Genomic DNA, 17,206 nt, shown 5'->3' with positions numbered 1-17,206 from the left:
GTGATGCAGTATAATAGAAGCAGTGCTGTTTCAGGGAAGGGGAGAACCACCAGTGTGGTCTCAGTTGAAAATCAAATTACTGTTACATTTCTAGGAGTTTATGCTACTATCACATTGTTGCCTTTAATTTTCACTTATATCAACACATAAGGAGAAGTTTTGTCCTAATTTTCTAGCCGCCATTAGTTACAGCTAGGCTGATGTCTTAAGCACTTTTTCTGTTTTTAAGTTATACGCAGTTGTACCATGGGTGCTTAGTTTTATTTTTGGTTGCTTAATAACGTTTAAATTTGGTTATTTTTACATTGTAATTTAGTTTATTATAGTTATGTGTTGTCATTTTACTATGTATGGCTGCCTAGAGGTTTTTCGTTACACTACAGCAGAATTTGACGCATCCTCTAAGGGCTGTGTGTGTGGACTTAGCTAAAAAAAAGAAAAAAAGCAGTGGCAGGCAGACTTCTCGTGGCGAAGGTATGAATAATTATCAGTAGAAAGCTAAGGGCCATCTCAATTAGAAATTTCCAGTCTTTTCTTTGACCTTTGTTCACCTTTGTTAATTGGGTTATTTCTGATCACATTCAGTGAAGTAGATTTAGGACAGATGTGAAGAATGTTTTCTGGATATTGTTGAAAGGTTGTGTTAGGATAACCTTAGAATATTTTTTTATCAGTTGTGAAACACCAGCTGTTCTTGAGAATAAGGAGAATACTTGGCAGTTGACCTGCAGTGTGGAGATTTCATATTGTTGCTTATTTGGCAAAACAAAATTTTATTGTAGTGAAGCATTTATGTGATTTAATCTTCATAGAATTTGTATAGATGAGCTATCAGTTGGTTTATTTTACTTCTTGTAGGCTTATAAGGTATGGATTTTAGGCAGATGATTTGTCTGTCTATGCTGGTGCTCTTTGGGTAGTAAATTTTTTAATCTTACACAGAGATTTTTATCTGATTATTTGAGAAGTTAGTGTTATTCCATGTATCTGGAAAACCAACTATATTATATTACAGGAATGGATTTGATAGAAGGTGTGGTATTAAATTTTTTATCTTTCTTGTCTATAAATGTAAGTGAGCTATTACATGTTTTTCCTGGTAAATATTTGAGAGTAAACACCTAATTTTAGAGGTAAACCAGTATTTATCACTTTTAGAATCAAGAAGTCTGTTACTTTATTATGTTTATTCTAAGTTTGGTTGTACAGAGTTTCAAGCTGGCGGTTTCAACACTAGTGGCCCTTTTCATTTGGCCTCACATTGTACCACTTCCTCCCACACAATTCTTCAAGCGTAGCCATTCCCAGCTATCTGAATGAAGTGTCTTTTTCTTCTTGTCTTTCTGGCAAAATTCTATTCATCTTTGAAATCCTAGCTCAAGTATGTCCAGCAGAATAGGATGCTGTCCATGACAGCCTTCTGAAGGTGACAACTTCACATTACACCAAACTCACACCTCACCTGTACCCAGGGCTGAGTTAGGCACCCTAATTATGTACTCCTATAGCACCCGTCTAATTTACGGCACATAATCACATTGCCATTTTCTTTTCTTTTTTAGAAGAGCAGTGGTTTTTTTCTTTATTCATTTCTAAAGTCAGTGCCTAGGACAGTACCTGTCACTTATTAGGCACATAGTACAAGTCTGAATGCACAAAAAATAAACATTAATTAGACATGACTCTTTAAAAACTGCATTCATATTGAGATAATTTCAAGTATAGAGAAAATAGAATAATATAAAGAATAGATTCACCTATTCATATTTTGCCATATTTGCTTTATTTTGATAGATATGGATTATGGTTTTTATTATTACTGCTAAATAATTCAGGAACAAATTGCAGACATAATGTTCCTTAACCCCTAAATACTTCTTCATGTAAATTTTAAGAACTGTAAGTTCTCTTAGTAATCACAGTGTAATTATCAAATTCAGGAATGTGGATTGGTAGGTGCTGTTATCTAATGGACAGTTCATATTCAGGTTTACTGATTGCTCCATTATGGTCCTTTTCATCAGTTTCTACTCCCCCATCCAGTATCCTGTCCAGGTTCCTATACTGTATTTTGCAGTAATTGCTGTGCCTTCAGTCTTTAATCTGAAACATTCCCTTAGTCCTTCAATACTTAATTAAGCATGTGTTCAGATAGATTCTGTTTGTAGCACAAAGGTAACAGGCTGTGCTCACAAGGAACTTAGATTATGCAATTTAAGTTTCGCATGGTTTCTAATTATACAGACATACATGACTGGTAATGTATACTTATTTCTGATTATAAGCTGTTCAAAGAAAGAAGCTAAAGGGAATAACTGTAAACATATAATTGACCATGTAGAAAAATTTTAATTTGTTTTGTTGGAGGACAGAAACATAAAGTACACTAATTATAATGGGTTATTCATATATACATGTATATGTATATATACATAAATGTATATAAATATCTGTTACACTACCACCCTGATCAATATAGAATATTTCCAGCACCTTAGAAGATTCTTTTCTCTCCCTTCTTAATCAGTGCCTACTTTTTTCCACATTTCCACAAGGGAACCACTGTTTTGACTTCTCTTGCCATTGATCAGTGTTGCCTGTTCTTGAGCTCTATATAATTAGGATTTTGCAGTAGATATTCTTTGTGTTATATGCCTTTGGCTCAGTGTAATACCTGTTAGATTCAATTTATAAGGCATATAATAGCTGTTGGTCCTTTTTTCTTTATTGCTCTTTGTAGTATTCCAGTATACAAATATGCCAAAATTCTTTATCCGTTCTCTTATGCTTTGGATTGTATCCAGTTTTTGGTTATGAGTACAACTGTTGTAAACATTCTTGCACATGTACTTTGAGGTAAGTAAGCCTTCGTTTCTCTAGGAGTGGACTTACTGGAAGGTTGCATATTTGCTGCCAGTGGTTTTCCAGGTGGTTGACCAGTTTACATTCCCACCACCAGCATATGAGAGTTAAAGTTGTCTTGGCCTACACATGGGATTACCACTTTAAAATTTTTTATCCTGTGTTCATGGATAGGGAAAATTAATATTGTTGAGATGTCGTCACTGCCAAAAACCATCTCTAGATTCAGTGCAATTTTTATCAAAATTCCAATGGCATTTTAAAAATAAGATTAGAAAAACATTCTAAAATGGAACCACAAAAGACCCTAAATAACCAAAGCAATCCTGAGAAAGAACATGGGAGGCATCACACTTCCTGATTTAAATCTATGTTGTAAAGCTGTAGTGATCAAAACAGTATGGTACTGGCATAAAAACAGACAAATAGATTAAAGGAGCCAAATTGAGATCCCAGAAATAAACCCACACATATATGGTCAACTAACATCTGAAGAGGGAGCCAAGAAAACTCAGTGGAGGAAAAAGAATCTCTTCAATAAATGGTGCTGGGAAAATTGGAGAATCCCATGTAAAAGACTGAAACTAGGCCCCTCTCTTATACCACTCATAAAAAAATTAGCTTGAAATGGATTAAAGACTTAAGTGTAAGACCTGATGCCATAGAACTCCTAAAGAAAACAGGAACCAAAGCTCCTTGTCATGAATCTTGGCAATGATTTTTTGAATATGATACCAAAATCACAAGCACCAGAATAAGAAATAAGTGAAACTACATCAAACTGAAAGCTTCTGTGCAGCAACAGAAACAGTCAATGAAGTGGAAGGACAATCTGTAGAATGGAAACAAATACTTACAAGCCATATATTTGATAAGGGGTTAATATATAAAATATATAAAGAGTTCAGTCAACTCAGTGGGAAGTAGTTCGATTAAAAAATGAGCAAAAGGCCTAAGTATACATTTTTCTAGAGAAGATAGAGGAATGACTAATAGGTACATGAAAAGATGCTCAACATCACGGTTATTAGGCAAGTACAAATCAAAACCACAATGAGATACCACCGCACACCTGTTAGAATGGCCACCTTACAAAAAGACAGATGAATATGGAGTGAAGGGATCCTTTGTATACTGCTGCTGGGTTTGTAAACTGGGATAGCCACTGTGGAAAACAGTATGGAGAATCCTCAAAAAAATTAAAAGTAGAACTACCATATGATCCAGTAGTTCTACTTCTGGGAATATATCCAAAGGAAACAAAAACACTAACTTGAAAAGGTATCTACATTTTTTTTTTTAATTGAAGTACAGTCTGTTACAATTTATTAGTCTCTGGTGTACCTCACAATGTCCCAGTCATGCATATACATACATATATTTGTTCTCATATTCATTTTCATTAAAGGTTATTACAAGATATTGAACGTAGTTTCCTGTGCTATACAGAAGAAACTTTTAAAATCTACTTTTATATATAGTGGCTAACATTTGTAAATCTCTAACTCCCAATTTTATCCCTTCCCACCTCCTTTCTCTGGTAACCATAAGATTGTTTACTATGTCTGCGAGTCTGTTTTTGCCTTGTTGGTGTTTTGTTTTCCATCATAGTGTCCTTTTTTTTTTTTAGATTCCACGTATGCGTAATCTATGGTATTTTTCTTTCTCTTTCTGGCTTACTTCACTTAGAATGACGATCTCTAGGTCCATCCATGTTGCTGCAAATGGCATTATTTTATTCTTTTTTATGGCTGAGTAGTATTCCATTGTATACATATACCACAGCTTCTTTACCAGTCATGTGTCGATGGATATTTAGGTTGGTTTCATGTCTTGGCTATTGTAAATAGTGCTGCTGTGAACACTGGGGTGCATGTATCTTTTCACATTAGAGTTCCCTCTGGATATATGCCCAGGAGTGGGGTTGCTGGATTATATGGTAAGTGTTTTTAGTTTTTTTGAGGAATTTTCTTGATGGCTGTACCAAACTACATTCCCACCAGCAGTGTAGGAGGGTTCCCTTTTCTCCATACTCTCTCTAGCATTTGTCATTTATAGACTTTTGAATAATGGCCATTCTGACTAGTGTGAGGTGATACCTCATTATAGTTTTGATTTGCATTTCTCTGATAATTAGTTGTTGTTGAGCATTTTTTTCATGTGCCTATTGGCCATTTCTAAGTCTTCATTGGAGATTTGCTTGTTTAGATCTTTTGGTCACTTTTGGATTGGGTTGTTTGTTTTTTTGTTTTATGAGCTGTTTATATATTCTGGAAATTAAGCCTTTGTCAGTCGCATTATTTGCAAATATTTTCTCTCATTCCACAAGTTGTTTTGTTTTGCTTATGGTTTCCTTTGCAGTGTAAAAGCTTATAAGTTTAATTAGGTCCCATTTGTTTATTTTTGCTTTTATTTCTGTTGCCTGGGTAGATTGCCCTAGGAGAATATTGGCTGAGATTTACATCAGAGAATGTTTTATCTAGATGTTTACATTCTTAAGTTCATAGCGGCATTATTTATAAGAGCCAAGACATAGAAGCAGGTTAGACGAAAGAGTGGATAAAGATGTGTATGTATACAATGGAATATTATTCAGCCATAAAAAAGAACATCCTGCAATTTGTGCTCTGGGTGGATGTTGAGGGTGTTATGCAAAGTGAAATAAGTCAGACAAGGACAGATACTATATGGTCTCACTTACATGTGAAATCTGAAAACAAAGCAAAACTCAGAAAAAGAGATCAGATTTGTGGTTACCGGAGGGCGCGCGTGTGTGTGTGTGTAGAGGGGAACTGTAGGAGGTGGTCAAAAGGCACAAACTGAGTTAGAAGATAAGTACTAGGGATGTAATGTACACGATGCATAGTACACAATGACAGTAGGTAATAGTGCTGTGTGATATATAAAAGTTAAGTGACTACATCCTCAGAGTTCTCATTACAAGAAAATCTTTTTTTGCCTTTTCTTTTTATTGTATCTATATGAGATGAGGGATGCTAAGTAAACTTACTTGCAGTAATCATTTCATAGTATGTAAGTCAAACCATTCTGCTGTACACTGTAAACTTACGTAATGTTGTATGTCAGTTGTCTCAAAAGTGGGGAAAGAAGAATTAAACACAGTTTTTAGGTCATTGATACATGAAGAGTTGATGGGCTATATGCCTTTAATTTTACAAAGAATTAATCATGTTGTACACCTGAAGCTATGTAATAGTAAATATTAATTATCTCTAAATTAAAAAAAAATTTTTAGCCATTCTGATGGAAATGTAGTCTATCATTTTGTTTTTCATTTACCTTTTCCTAAAGTTTAATGATGTTGACCACATTGACATATTCTTATTGGCCATTTAAATGTCTTCTTTTATTAACTACCCACTTATATATTACCCATTTTTTTAAACATTGGTTTACTTGTCTTAATATATATAGGACTTCTGGGTTTGAGTATATGGTGAATGTCTTCTGATTTATGTAATCTTCCCCTTTGACTTTGTTAATGGAGACTTTGATGAAGAGAAACAATTACATATGTCACTGATGTGTAAAACTTGTAGGTGAACCTGTCTTAACTGTTACAGTTTTAAATGTAATATCTGTCAAGGTTGATTTATAATAAAATAACATTTTAAGCTGTGTCTCAAGCATAGAGTCGGGTAGGCCTTGGTTTCAAAATAAGGGAAAATAGCATACATGAATTATAACATAAACCCATATGATTGGTTTAATTACATTGTCTTGTGTATGTAAGTGTTAAGATTTGGGGAAGTGGGAATCTATGAAATCTCTGTCACTGAGCCTTCAGAATTTTATTCTGGAAAAGGTATATAGTTTTGGTATAGGACAAGAAAACTTTTTGGTAACATGTATGTATTTCTGTACTCAATTTGTCATTTCTAGAGGTAGGAAATACAAATAATGTCTTTTTTCCCTATATGCTATAGAGCAGTTTTTAAGTAAGTATATTCACCTAGTTCTTAGAATCAGAAACAAAAGGTTTAGCATAATTAGGAGTACACAGAAATAAGTTAGGTTTTGTGGAGGGGCTTAAATTTGAAGTAACAGCTGACACGCTGAGAGAACTATAGATGTGCCTTTATTGAGGAAGGTAGAAAGAGGTACATGAACCGACACGAGAAAGAGAGAAAAGACAAAAGGAATGGGTAGAAATAGCTCCTTCACACCTGTACCTTGTAGGCGATTCAGGCCTGTGCATGCTGTAACGTCTTCTTCCCCTGTGATTGGTTAGGGGGTGCTGACTATAGGGAAGAGGAGGAACTCCAGCGCAAAAGATGCCTGGTGGTTTCTAGCCACTGAGAATCCAAAGCCTTTTTCACTTGGGGGTGAAGTAGGGAAGGACTGTCAGAGAATACAAATGTTATTTGAAGGAGAACTTTAAGGCTCGGAGAGACCAGTGTTGTGTTGTTTTTAAACCAGAAGCCCAGGATTTAAGTCAGATTAAGCATGGCTTCTCTGGTTGAAGGAAAAGGTGAGGGTTAGATATAATATCAGTTCTGAAATTTTTTTCTCCCAGCTCTTCTTCCTTTGGGCCTCTTGAGGCACTGCTGAGGGAAGGCAGTTTTAGGACCATTAATCCAGTTCACTGGTTTTCTTTTGCATTTACAACCCCACCCCCAACCCCTCCCTCCCTTGCAAATGTGGTTGTAGGTGTACTCTTGGAATCTGTCCATTTAAATGTTAATATTAATCACAGTTCAGTTTTCATATTTGAAAAAGTTTTATTTGTGTAAGACATTTTTCATTGTATAGCTTGGTCCAGGTAGATTTGTGGTTACTGTGAATCAAATCCATATGTGATCCCCAGTGACTTTCCACGGATTGGGAACCACTGATGTATTCTATTCTGACATCTTAACGGTTCTGGATCCAATTATAGTGTATTTGGGGGTGGGGAGGTGTTTCTCCACACCGCCAAGCAATTTATGGACATTACTTGAGTGTCCTACAATTCAGCTCCATGCTGACACTGTCCACCCAGAGATAGCATCAGATTCCACAGGTTAAGGGCTCAGTCCCACAAGATTGTCCTCTGCTTCAGATGTCAGTTCAGATGATCATCTGTGCTTCTGACCCGCTTCCTTGGGTTTGTTTAATTTGCTATAGTGATTCACAGAACTCAGAAACATTTTTCTTACTGGCCAGTTTATTATAAAAGGATATAACCTGGAAGTAGCCAGGTGGAAGCATAGGGAAAGGGCGAGAAGCTTTTCTGCTCTCTCCTAGCACACCACTTTCCCCAAATCTCCATGTGTTCACCAACTCAGAAGCTCTCCTTTTGGGTTTTTATGGGGTCTCATTACGTAGGCATGATTAATTAAATCATTGCCCATTGGCAGTTGAGCTTAATCATCAGCCTTTTTCCCCTCCCTGAAAAGGGGAGGGTGGGGGTCACTGAAAGTGCCAACCCTCATAGTCACCCAGCAGCCAGCTTCTAGATATGGGGGTCCAAAAGTCACCTAATTAACGTAACAAAAGACGCCTTAGTTGCTTTGTCATTTAAGAGTTTCCATGGGTTTTGGAGCTCTGTACCTGACAGGAGGACAGTGACCAAATATGTATTATTGTAAATCACAGTATCACACACCTCCCTTCATTGAAGAGGTGAAGAAACTTAGGCTCAGATACGTAAGGATATTTTTCCGTAGTGAACAGTTCAGTCGAGGCAGAGCTAGAACTAGACCCTGGAATATTCTGACTTTTTGCCTAATGTTTCCATGTCTTTAATAGCCTGGGTATTTCTGAATTTTTGTCTTTGAAATAAACATTTTAATGAACTGCAGGTCTAACAGCATAACTTGAATATTATCATCCAAATTTGTTATTTCCAGGTCTTTGAAGAAACTGGTTTTGATATTAAAGATTACATTTGTAAGGATGACTACATTGAACTTCGAATCAATGACCAGCTTGCTCGTTTGTACATCATTCCAGGAATTCCAAAAGATACAAAATTTAACCCAAAAACCAGAAGAGAAATTCGGGTATGTAATTCAAAAGTGTTTTCAGTTTCCTGGGCATCCCAATTTAATGATGTTAGGAAATTGCTTTTGTAAATTCCTTGATAATAACTAACTAAATGAATTATTTTCTTGTGTTATAGAACATTGAGTGGTTCTCCATTGAGAAATTGCCCTGTCACAGAAATGATATGACCCCCAAATCCAAACTTGGTTTGGCACCTAACAAATTTTTTATGGCCATTCCTTTTATCAGGTATGTTCATATTTCTTGAAATATAAAACTATAATTCTGATAGTTTCTTTACATAGCCAAATTTTTAAAGTGAGTTCTTAATGTTTCCATAGGCCGTTAAGGGACTGGCTTTCTAGAAGATTTGGAGATTCCTCCGATAGTGACAATGGATTTTCCTCAGCTGGTAGCACACCAGCTAAACCCACTGTGGAAAAATTGAGGTAAAGAAATATATTCGTAGGGTTCTGGCTTTTTGATAGTTTTTAAATATAGTAGTGTTTTGTTTCTAAAGTTTGCGGAGGTGTTGGCTTCATTTTTATAGGTACTGTTTTGTTACTAGTCTCACAGATAATAGGTTTGGTATTTTTTAAGGTTTTTTAAAATGAGATATAAAGATTAATTGAAGTTGGAAGGAGCTTCAGGTGCATTTCAGGGTACTATACACAAGAGGGTACCAACTTTTTAGATGGGTAGATAGACTATGAGGAAAAGAAAAAACTATCTTTGTATTTATACTGTTACTTCACTGATGTCATATCCTTGCTTTAGAAATAATTGAGTTTGTGAAGATGGTTGAGTGGGGGATATATTGAAGTCTGTTTTTGTATAGGGAAGATGAGGGATGCTGATGTGTAATTGGTTCAGAAAGAGCACTGCGAAGGCTTGGGTGTGCTTCTTTTCTTTCCCTAGCATGCACTGTATATTGTAAAGAGTGACTGTTACGTGAATATGAACCACAAAAAACATTCTCTTGGCTGAAATTTAATTGTATCCAAATTACAATTAGAGTAGGCTGAGTAAGTAAATTTTGTTAGATAAATGCATATATATGTATTTGTAATCAGCTTGCTAGCACTTTGCCTTTGTTTAGGTTCAGAGAAATAGTTGCTTTTTATATTTTCTCTAGATGTTCTGTTTTTACCCTAGAGCTTCAAAAATTTAACAATGGGACTAAATACATCTACAGTCAATATTTTTTAAGTATGTAGAGAATATTCCATTTTAGTTGGATTTTATAAAATAAAAATCAGGAGATTGGCCTAAATGCCTTGAAAGTCATTAGTGCCTTTCAGAATCTAAGATTATAGGCACCAAGTTCTATACTACTGGACATAAGTGAAGCAGTATAGAAAAAGTAGACAGGAATGTAGTCAAGATCTAAAAAAAAAAGAAAAAATCACTACTAAAAAGTGACGGGCTAGTGACAATGTTTGAAAAGAAACTGTGTCACTGTTCATGTTTGGGAGAATGTATCCACTGTAGTGTGTGAAAAGATTCTCGCGTTTTTAAGTCATTCCTAGGGTTTGTGGTCCGGGAGAGTGGAGTAAGGAGGTCATAAAGCAACTTCTCTAACCAAATTGCAGGTTTCTTCGGGAGGGTATAGTGTCTGTTTTTAGCATATAGACTAATGTCTGATGATGTGTGGGAGGAATTACCTGAATTTTGTCTAAAGAAAGAGACCCTGCAGTTTTACTAGTTTTTAAATGGAAAGGGGAAGAATTCTGGAATATTCAGAAACAATCTTAATGTGGATCTTGGGATTAGTGCCTCTGAACTGTGTTATACATGGGTGTGGTGCTATAGAATAGGGTTTATTTTTAGGACAAACTACTTTTACAGTTGAATTGTTTTGCATAAGAATTTGAAAGTGCATCTTTATATAATTTGCTCATTAATTGTTTTGGGCCCATGAATTTTTTGCTGTACAATATGGCTTAACTTTTTAAATCCTTTTCCAGCATAGTTGGGGTCCATAGCTGACCAGTGTAGTATTGCGTTTACATCCTAGTAAAGAATTGAGTTGTCTGTCCTATTAAGAAGAAAGATCCAGTTATATTTGTTTCAACTAAATTTAGAAAGAATTATTTTCTTGTGATTTTTGAAAGTACAGTCACTTATAGGGAGGTGGTCTGGATAATTTAGAAAAGTTTAGGGTTAAAAATAACAAATTTTTAATTCATTCAAGAAATACGGAATGCTCGGCACTGGGGATAAAGTGATAGATAAAACTGACAAGAATCCCCTGCCTTCAGGGGAGGGAGATAGTAAATAAGAAAGTAAAATTTACAGTCTGTAAGATAAACGATCAAGGTGTTAGAAGAACTGTAAGTGAACATTTTCTGATCTGATTTTTATTTTTTAAATCTTGGTGTAGTCGAACCAAATTCCGCCACAGTCAGCAGTTATTTCCTGAAGGTTCTCCTGGTGACCAGTGGGTAAAGCACAGGCAACCACTGCAGCAAAAACCGTATAATAATCATTCTGAAATGTCTGACCTTTTAAAAGTAAAGGTGAGTAATACACATTTAAAGATTTTCACAATTTTAGATCATTTGACTGAAATGTATTTGAGTTGAGGAATTGCTGATTGACAGTTACAGAGCTCTGAATTGTTAATCAAAGGCTCCTGTGTTCCTGACTTGTGGTTTGAAGCAGGGCTGAGACTCTTAAAGCTTTACAGCTTTGGTATAAATCTGGTATAATAATAGTATTAACATCTGATTTTTGGTGTATATGCTACTAGTGAAAGATTCATTACTATGTTGTATTCTGACATATGATTATATCACAGTCTATCCAGTCTACTCTTAGTGGACATGTTGGTTGTTTCCACTTTGGGGCTTTTACAAATCATACTGCTATGAATACTTCTGTACATGTCTTTTGATGAACATACATAGTTCTTTTGGTATACGAGATTGGGTAGAAGTGTTGGAACACTGGATAGGCCTGTGCTGAGTATATACTTACTACAAACAGTATTCTCAAGTAATTTATATCCCCAGCAAAATATATGAGAGTTCCAGTTGTTCCATATCCTTACTAATCCTTGGTATTACCTGTCTTTATTGTATTAGCTCTCTATTTGAGTGTCACTGTTCCTTTTTATTTTCATTCTTTTAAAAGTGTACTGGCTTTCTCAAAATTAGAAACTTGAATGCATCAGAGGTCACTGTCAAACGAATGAAAAGACAACCCATGGAATGAAAGAATTTGCAGATGATATATCTAATGAATTTAAAAATGGGTAAATGATTTGAGTAGACATTTCTTTAAAGAATATGTACAAGTGGCCAATAAGCACTTGAAAAGATGCTCAACATCATTAGTAAAATGCAAACCACAATAAGATTCTTACCTATTAGTGTGGCTCTAGTTAAAAAATGGAAAATAATAAGTGTTGGCAAGAATGTGCTGAAATTGGAACCCTCTTGCATTTCTGGGGGGAAAGTAAAGTGGTGCAGCTGTCTGGGAAAAATCTGATGGTTCCTCAAATGTTAAACATGGATTACCACATGACCCAGCAATTCCACTTTGAGGTATATTGCATATATAGGTCTTTTGTGTACAGAATTGTAGGCGGGGACTGAAAGATAACTTGTATACCAGTGTTCATAGTAGCATTATTTATAATAGCTAAAAGGTAGAAACAAACCACATGTCTGTCAGCAGATTAATGGATAAACAAAATATACTTACAATGGAATATTATTCAGCCTTAAAAAGGAATGAAATTGTGGTACATACATGCTACAACATGGATGAACCTTAGACATATGCTGAGTGAAATAAGCCACAAAACGAAGGACAAAATTTTTTTTCCACTTACATGAGGTGCTTAGTGTAGACATTTATAGAGACAGAAATTAACTTGAGGTTACCAGGGCTGAGGAACAGGAGGGAATATGGAATTATTTAATGGGTACAAAGTTTCTGTTTGGATGATGAAAAAGTTCTGGGGATGGATTCTGGTGGTGATAATACACATTGTGACTATACTTATGACCATTGAATTGTATGTTTAAAAGTGATTGAAGTGGTAAATTTTACGTATATTGAACCACAATAAAAAATAAACATAAGGGAGAATGGAATGAAATTGAATTAAAAGTTCGTGGTAACAATAGTCTCTAAAAGCCTTATGTCCCTGCCATTCATTCTTTAAGTTAGATTATTCTTTTCAAGCTATTTTAGGAACTGCCTAATTTTTTTCTGTAGATAGATACAATATACCTAAATAAATGTGCATTTATATATTTGAAAACGATATTTTATTCAGTCCTCTTAAATAGCTGTCTTTTCAGGACCTCTAAGGCCAAATTAGTGTTTTAAAGCTTTGTGTTTTAAGTTAAACTTTGAATTTTTTTTTCTAAGAATTAACTCATGTTAAAGCAGTACAATAGCAAGCTGTCAACTATTGCATGTTTAGGTTTTAGGTCTGAATTTAGGAATAATGGCCCAGATTTTAAAAACACCAATCTATTTTGTATAAAAAGATGATTAATTTAGAAATCCTCATTTGTTTATTACTAATTTAAAGCAGATTTCAGCGTACCCAGTGATCACATCTGCTGCCTCTTTGCTGCTCTAAGAACTGTGGTCAGTGTGCCTCATCCTTCCCTGACAGAGAGGCTTTCTTCAGTCGCATAAGGTTTTCAGAGTTGTTCCTCTCCTTACTCCCATTCTTTAACTCCTCATGCTTTGTAAACAGTTTGAGAGCAGAAATGGGATAAGGCAAGAGGTGTGGAAAGATTTCTAGGGACCGTCGTATTTGTTATTTTGTATCTTCAGAGAAATCTTGCTTTGTGATGCTTGTCTTCTATGAGAAAATGTATTGATAGTGGGTCTCCAGTGTTGTAGGAAGATTTTCAGGGGGCTTTGCTGAACTCTTGATTCAACCAGCTAAACATATTCATAGGGGTATATTCTTTTACCTTGTTACGTTATGCTGTGGGTTTACATTTCATTTCTTTTTATTGCAAAAAACAGAATCAAAGTATGAGAGGAAATGGCAGAAAACAGTATCAAGACTCACCTAATCAAAAGAAAAGAACAAATGGGGTCCACAGCCAACCGGCCAAGCAGCAGAATCCCTTGATGGTAAGAGTTACAGCTCATGCTAGAAAGACAGGTCATGCTTTTTAAGAGCAGGGCAAGGCATGCTGAATTGATAAATTGACAGGATTTTTGTGAACCTTTTGCTCTGTGTGCACTATTCACTCACTAAGAAACTCTTTGCTTACTCTCAATATAACATTGATTCAGTTGTGCATCTAATCTTTGCTTTATGTGGATATTTAATTTATTTTAATACTATGAAAACTGTATAGTTAAACCTGGTTTTCTGTCTATATTTTTCTAAACAGTCTGTATTCTAATGAAGTTAAAAGTTTGGAAGAACATCAGTTTATTTTTTTTTCCTTCAAGTTGATGGAATTTAGAAGACTAAAAGTACTCACAGGCAGTGCCATAGTCATTAGACAAAGCTGAGAGACAAATACCTGTGAGCATTTTAAGGCATTTACTTCTGTTCGTTTAGTCTGTGCTCCAGAAAGTAACTCATAACTAATAGTCTCCTTGCTTATCTTTCCTGTAATTCCTGCTATTAGTATGTTGAATTTTCTTATTGTAGCTTCACTTATTTTTCTTTAACAGTGGATGATAATAGCAATCTCAGGTTTTTAGCAAAAGTGTTTTACCTGCATTCCCTAGGTGCTGTTTAATTTGGGGTGTGCTGATTTTGCTAGTGAACACACGTTAAAGATCGGTTTACAGTTAAGATTCGTGACAGGAACAAAGAAGACAGTCTTAATAGATGGTCAAAGGCTTTTAATATGATTCAAATCTGTCCCGAACAAAAGCTGGACAGATTAAAATAACAGTATTATATAAATGTTAATTCTCTTCAAAGTAATATATAGATTTAATTCAGTACCGATCAAAATCTTTGTGTATTGTTTTTTTTAGGGGGGGAACATCACAAATGACTCGTTTGTCAAGAAGAACTTGAATAGATTTTTAAAAAGTTTTTAAAAGAAAGTTGATGGTGGAGGACAAGTATATGAATAGCTTTTAAGGAAGAAATAAAAGTGTCTGATAGACGTAAAAATATGTAACCAAGGAAGGTAAATTAAAATTGCACTCCACTTTTCCCTGTCAGATTGGCAAAGATGAAAAGATGGCCAGTTATGTATTGTTGAGTGCACTTAAAAATTACAAATTGGTGCAGCTTTGTGGTTATGTTGAAAGCCTGAAAAAGTTCCTACCTTGTTTCCCTAGAAGAGAACTTTAAAGAATATTCACCCCTTACTCTTAATTATGAAAACATGGAAGCAATCTAAATATCCAAGAAGATAATAGTAAATGCAGTGCCACAATCTATGCCATAGACTACCACGCAGTCATGAAAAGCAATGTTGTAGATTGGTTTATTGAAAAAGGAAAATGGTCATAGTATATTACATTTAAAAAGTAGGTTATAGAATAGTAGTATGTATTGAATAATTCTTTTTAATTGTTAAATAATTAGTGAAAATAGTCCCATGTATCTTCATAGAAAAAAGCTGGAAAGATGGACTGTATTGTTAATAGTAATTATCTCTGGGTTGAGAAGTACAATGAGTAATTTTCTTTTTTCTGATGTTCCTATATTGTGTGTGTAATCAAGAACTAAAAATTGTTTTAGGCTTTAAAAAAAATTAAAAACACCAGTGGGAGAATGGGGTTGGTGACTGTATTCCTGGTTTAATTTTCTTTCTAAGAAATTTGATAATGTGTCTCCTCATTTATAAAGAAGTGAAGTTACTGGAGGTGGTATGTTATGTGTTTGTGTTATTTTTAATAGAAATGTGAAAAAAAACTTCATCCACGAAAACTTCAGGATACTTTTGAAACAGGCAAGTCACTTTCTTTTAAAAAAAATCTCTGCCTGGTGGGGATTTGGTTTGGTCTTGAAGTAACCTTGTTTTTGGTGGTTGTGATAACTGTGATAGGTAAGCTGAAGGAGCTGAATACGGCCTGGAGAGCGGGCGAGCGTTCATATATGCGGTCAAGTTCTCTAAATATGAAACTGGCTAAAATGAACTTACTTAAATGATAAAGATGAAATTATTCACACTTTCAGTGTGCTATTTCTTTTGTGAATGTCAAGCCTTGGTGCTGTGCATGAGTATTGTAAAACAATTGCTTGGGGGTTAGAGGGAGAGTAGAACCAAGTATTTTAATGGTGAGGAAACTTCATTGTCACATGTACGTAAGGGGAGTGCTGATTTCAGAAAGGGAACATTTCTTCCTTCATGGAGATACTGACCATCTTGTTAAGGTGGTACTAAGCATAGCCTTCATTAAAATGACAGTTGGGACTTCTCCATCCTCAGTTATGAAGAGTAGGTGTGTGAGCTGACTTGTAATTACTGAAAGTAATGCTGGGGAATGAGGAGGCTCTTTGGTCAAACTGATGTAATAGACGTTATTTGGAAGTGCAGTAGACTGATTTTTTTCTTAGATGCCTTTTCGAATTGCATGAAATTACTGTGCAGCAGATAAGCATGCATTTACCAGCTGTATTTAAGGCTTTCATATGGAAAACTCTTTTAAGAATTGAGAAGCATTATCATTTTTTCTTGTATTACTGCCTATGATTTAAGCAAGATGGAAGCTATTTTAAAAGAGGTACTTTAACCCTATTTTGGAAAATTAAGGTTAACTAAGAAGCAGTTGGAACTATTACTGAGTTATGGGGGTAGAAGTCTTCTGGCCACCTTCGGTTCTGTGGACATGATAAGCTGATAGTTTAATTAACGTAAGTTCAGAAATCAGTTATTTCACAAAATCTTTAAAAAGCCCTATGTTCAGGAACATTAAAGAAGGCACACTATAACATACATCCAGCCTTGCTGGGCGTGATATGGATGCATAGGATTCTGAGTTGTCTTGAGAAGGAAGTATAAAAGGATTCTATCCCTGGGAGACCTCATATCAGACTTTCTTTCTGCCTCAGCCTCTTGGTGTCTGTTCCAAACCTACTTTTCCTCATCTGGTCCCCCTTCTACTTTAAAAAATAAAATAAAAAAAAAAATAAAATAAAAACTGCTAAGTTGGAGTTTTGTTGTACTGTTACTTTGAAAATTTGGATTTTTCTTTAGTTGATTTATTCCCTGAAGATCTGGTAACCTCTGGCTTTATTTTTCTAGAGTTAGAATCTTTTCAAATCTTACATTGTAATAATCTTTGTAATAATATATATTGAAATCTGTCAAGAAGGTCACAGTATGTTGGCATAAAATACAAATATAGGAGGTAAACAAAGATATGCCCAATTTTGAAAACAAGTGAGTAGTAAATGTCT

At 35.1% G+C, this 17,206-nt stretch overlaps 1 protein-coding gene across 9 annotated transcripts in view; it reads left to right on the top strand.

Annotated features, from left to right (window-relative positions):
* The window catches only part of DCP2 (decapping mRNA 2), a 53,954-nt gene that overhangs the window by 22,296 nt on the left and 14,452 nt on the right, over positions 1-17,206 (top strand). For all 9 annotated transcript variants that reach the window (XR_012505580.1, XR_012505576.1, XR_012505583.1 and 6 more), the window contains exons 5-10: positions 8,715-8,867; positions 8,987-9,099; positions 9,192-9,299; positions 11,234-11,369; positions 13,849-13,959; positions 15,704-15,755. Coding sequence is in view for 1 of the 9 variants with exons in the window: in XM_074360459.1 (XP_074216560.1) it covers positions 8,715-8,867; positions 8,987-9,099; positions 9,192-9,299; positions 11,234-11,369; positions 13,849-13,959; positions 15,704-15,755 (673 nt within the window). In the remaining 8 variants the exon portion in view is untranslated. The remainder of the gene's footprint in view (positions 1-8,714; positions 8,868-8,986; positions 9,100-9,191; positions 9,300-11,233; positions 11,370-13,848; positions 13,960-15,703; positions 15,756-17,206) is intronic.

This window comes from Camelus bactrianus, chromosome 3 (genome assembly GCF_048773025.1).
Source record: "Camelus bactrianus isolate YW-2024 breed Bactrian camel chromosome 3, ASM4877302v1, whole genome shotgun sequence".
NCBI lineage: Eukaryota > Metazoa > Chordata > Mammalia > Artiodactyla > Camelidae > Camelus > Camelus bactrianus.
Note: the sequence above shows the minus strand (reverse complement) of the source record. Positions and strands in the feature narration are given on the sequence as shown.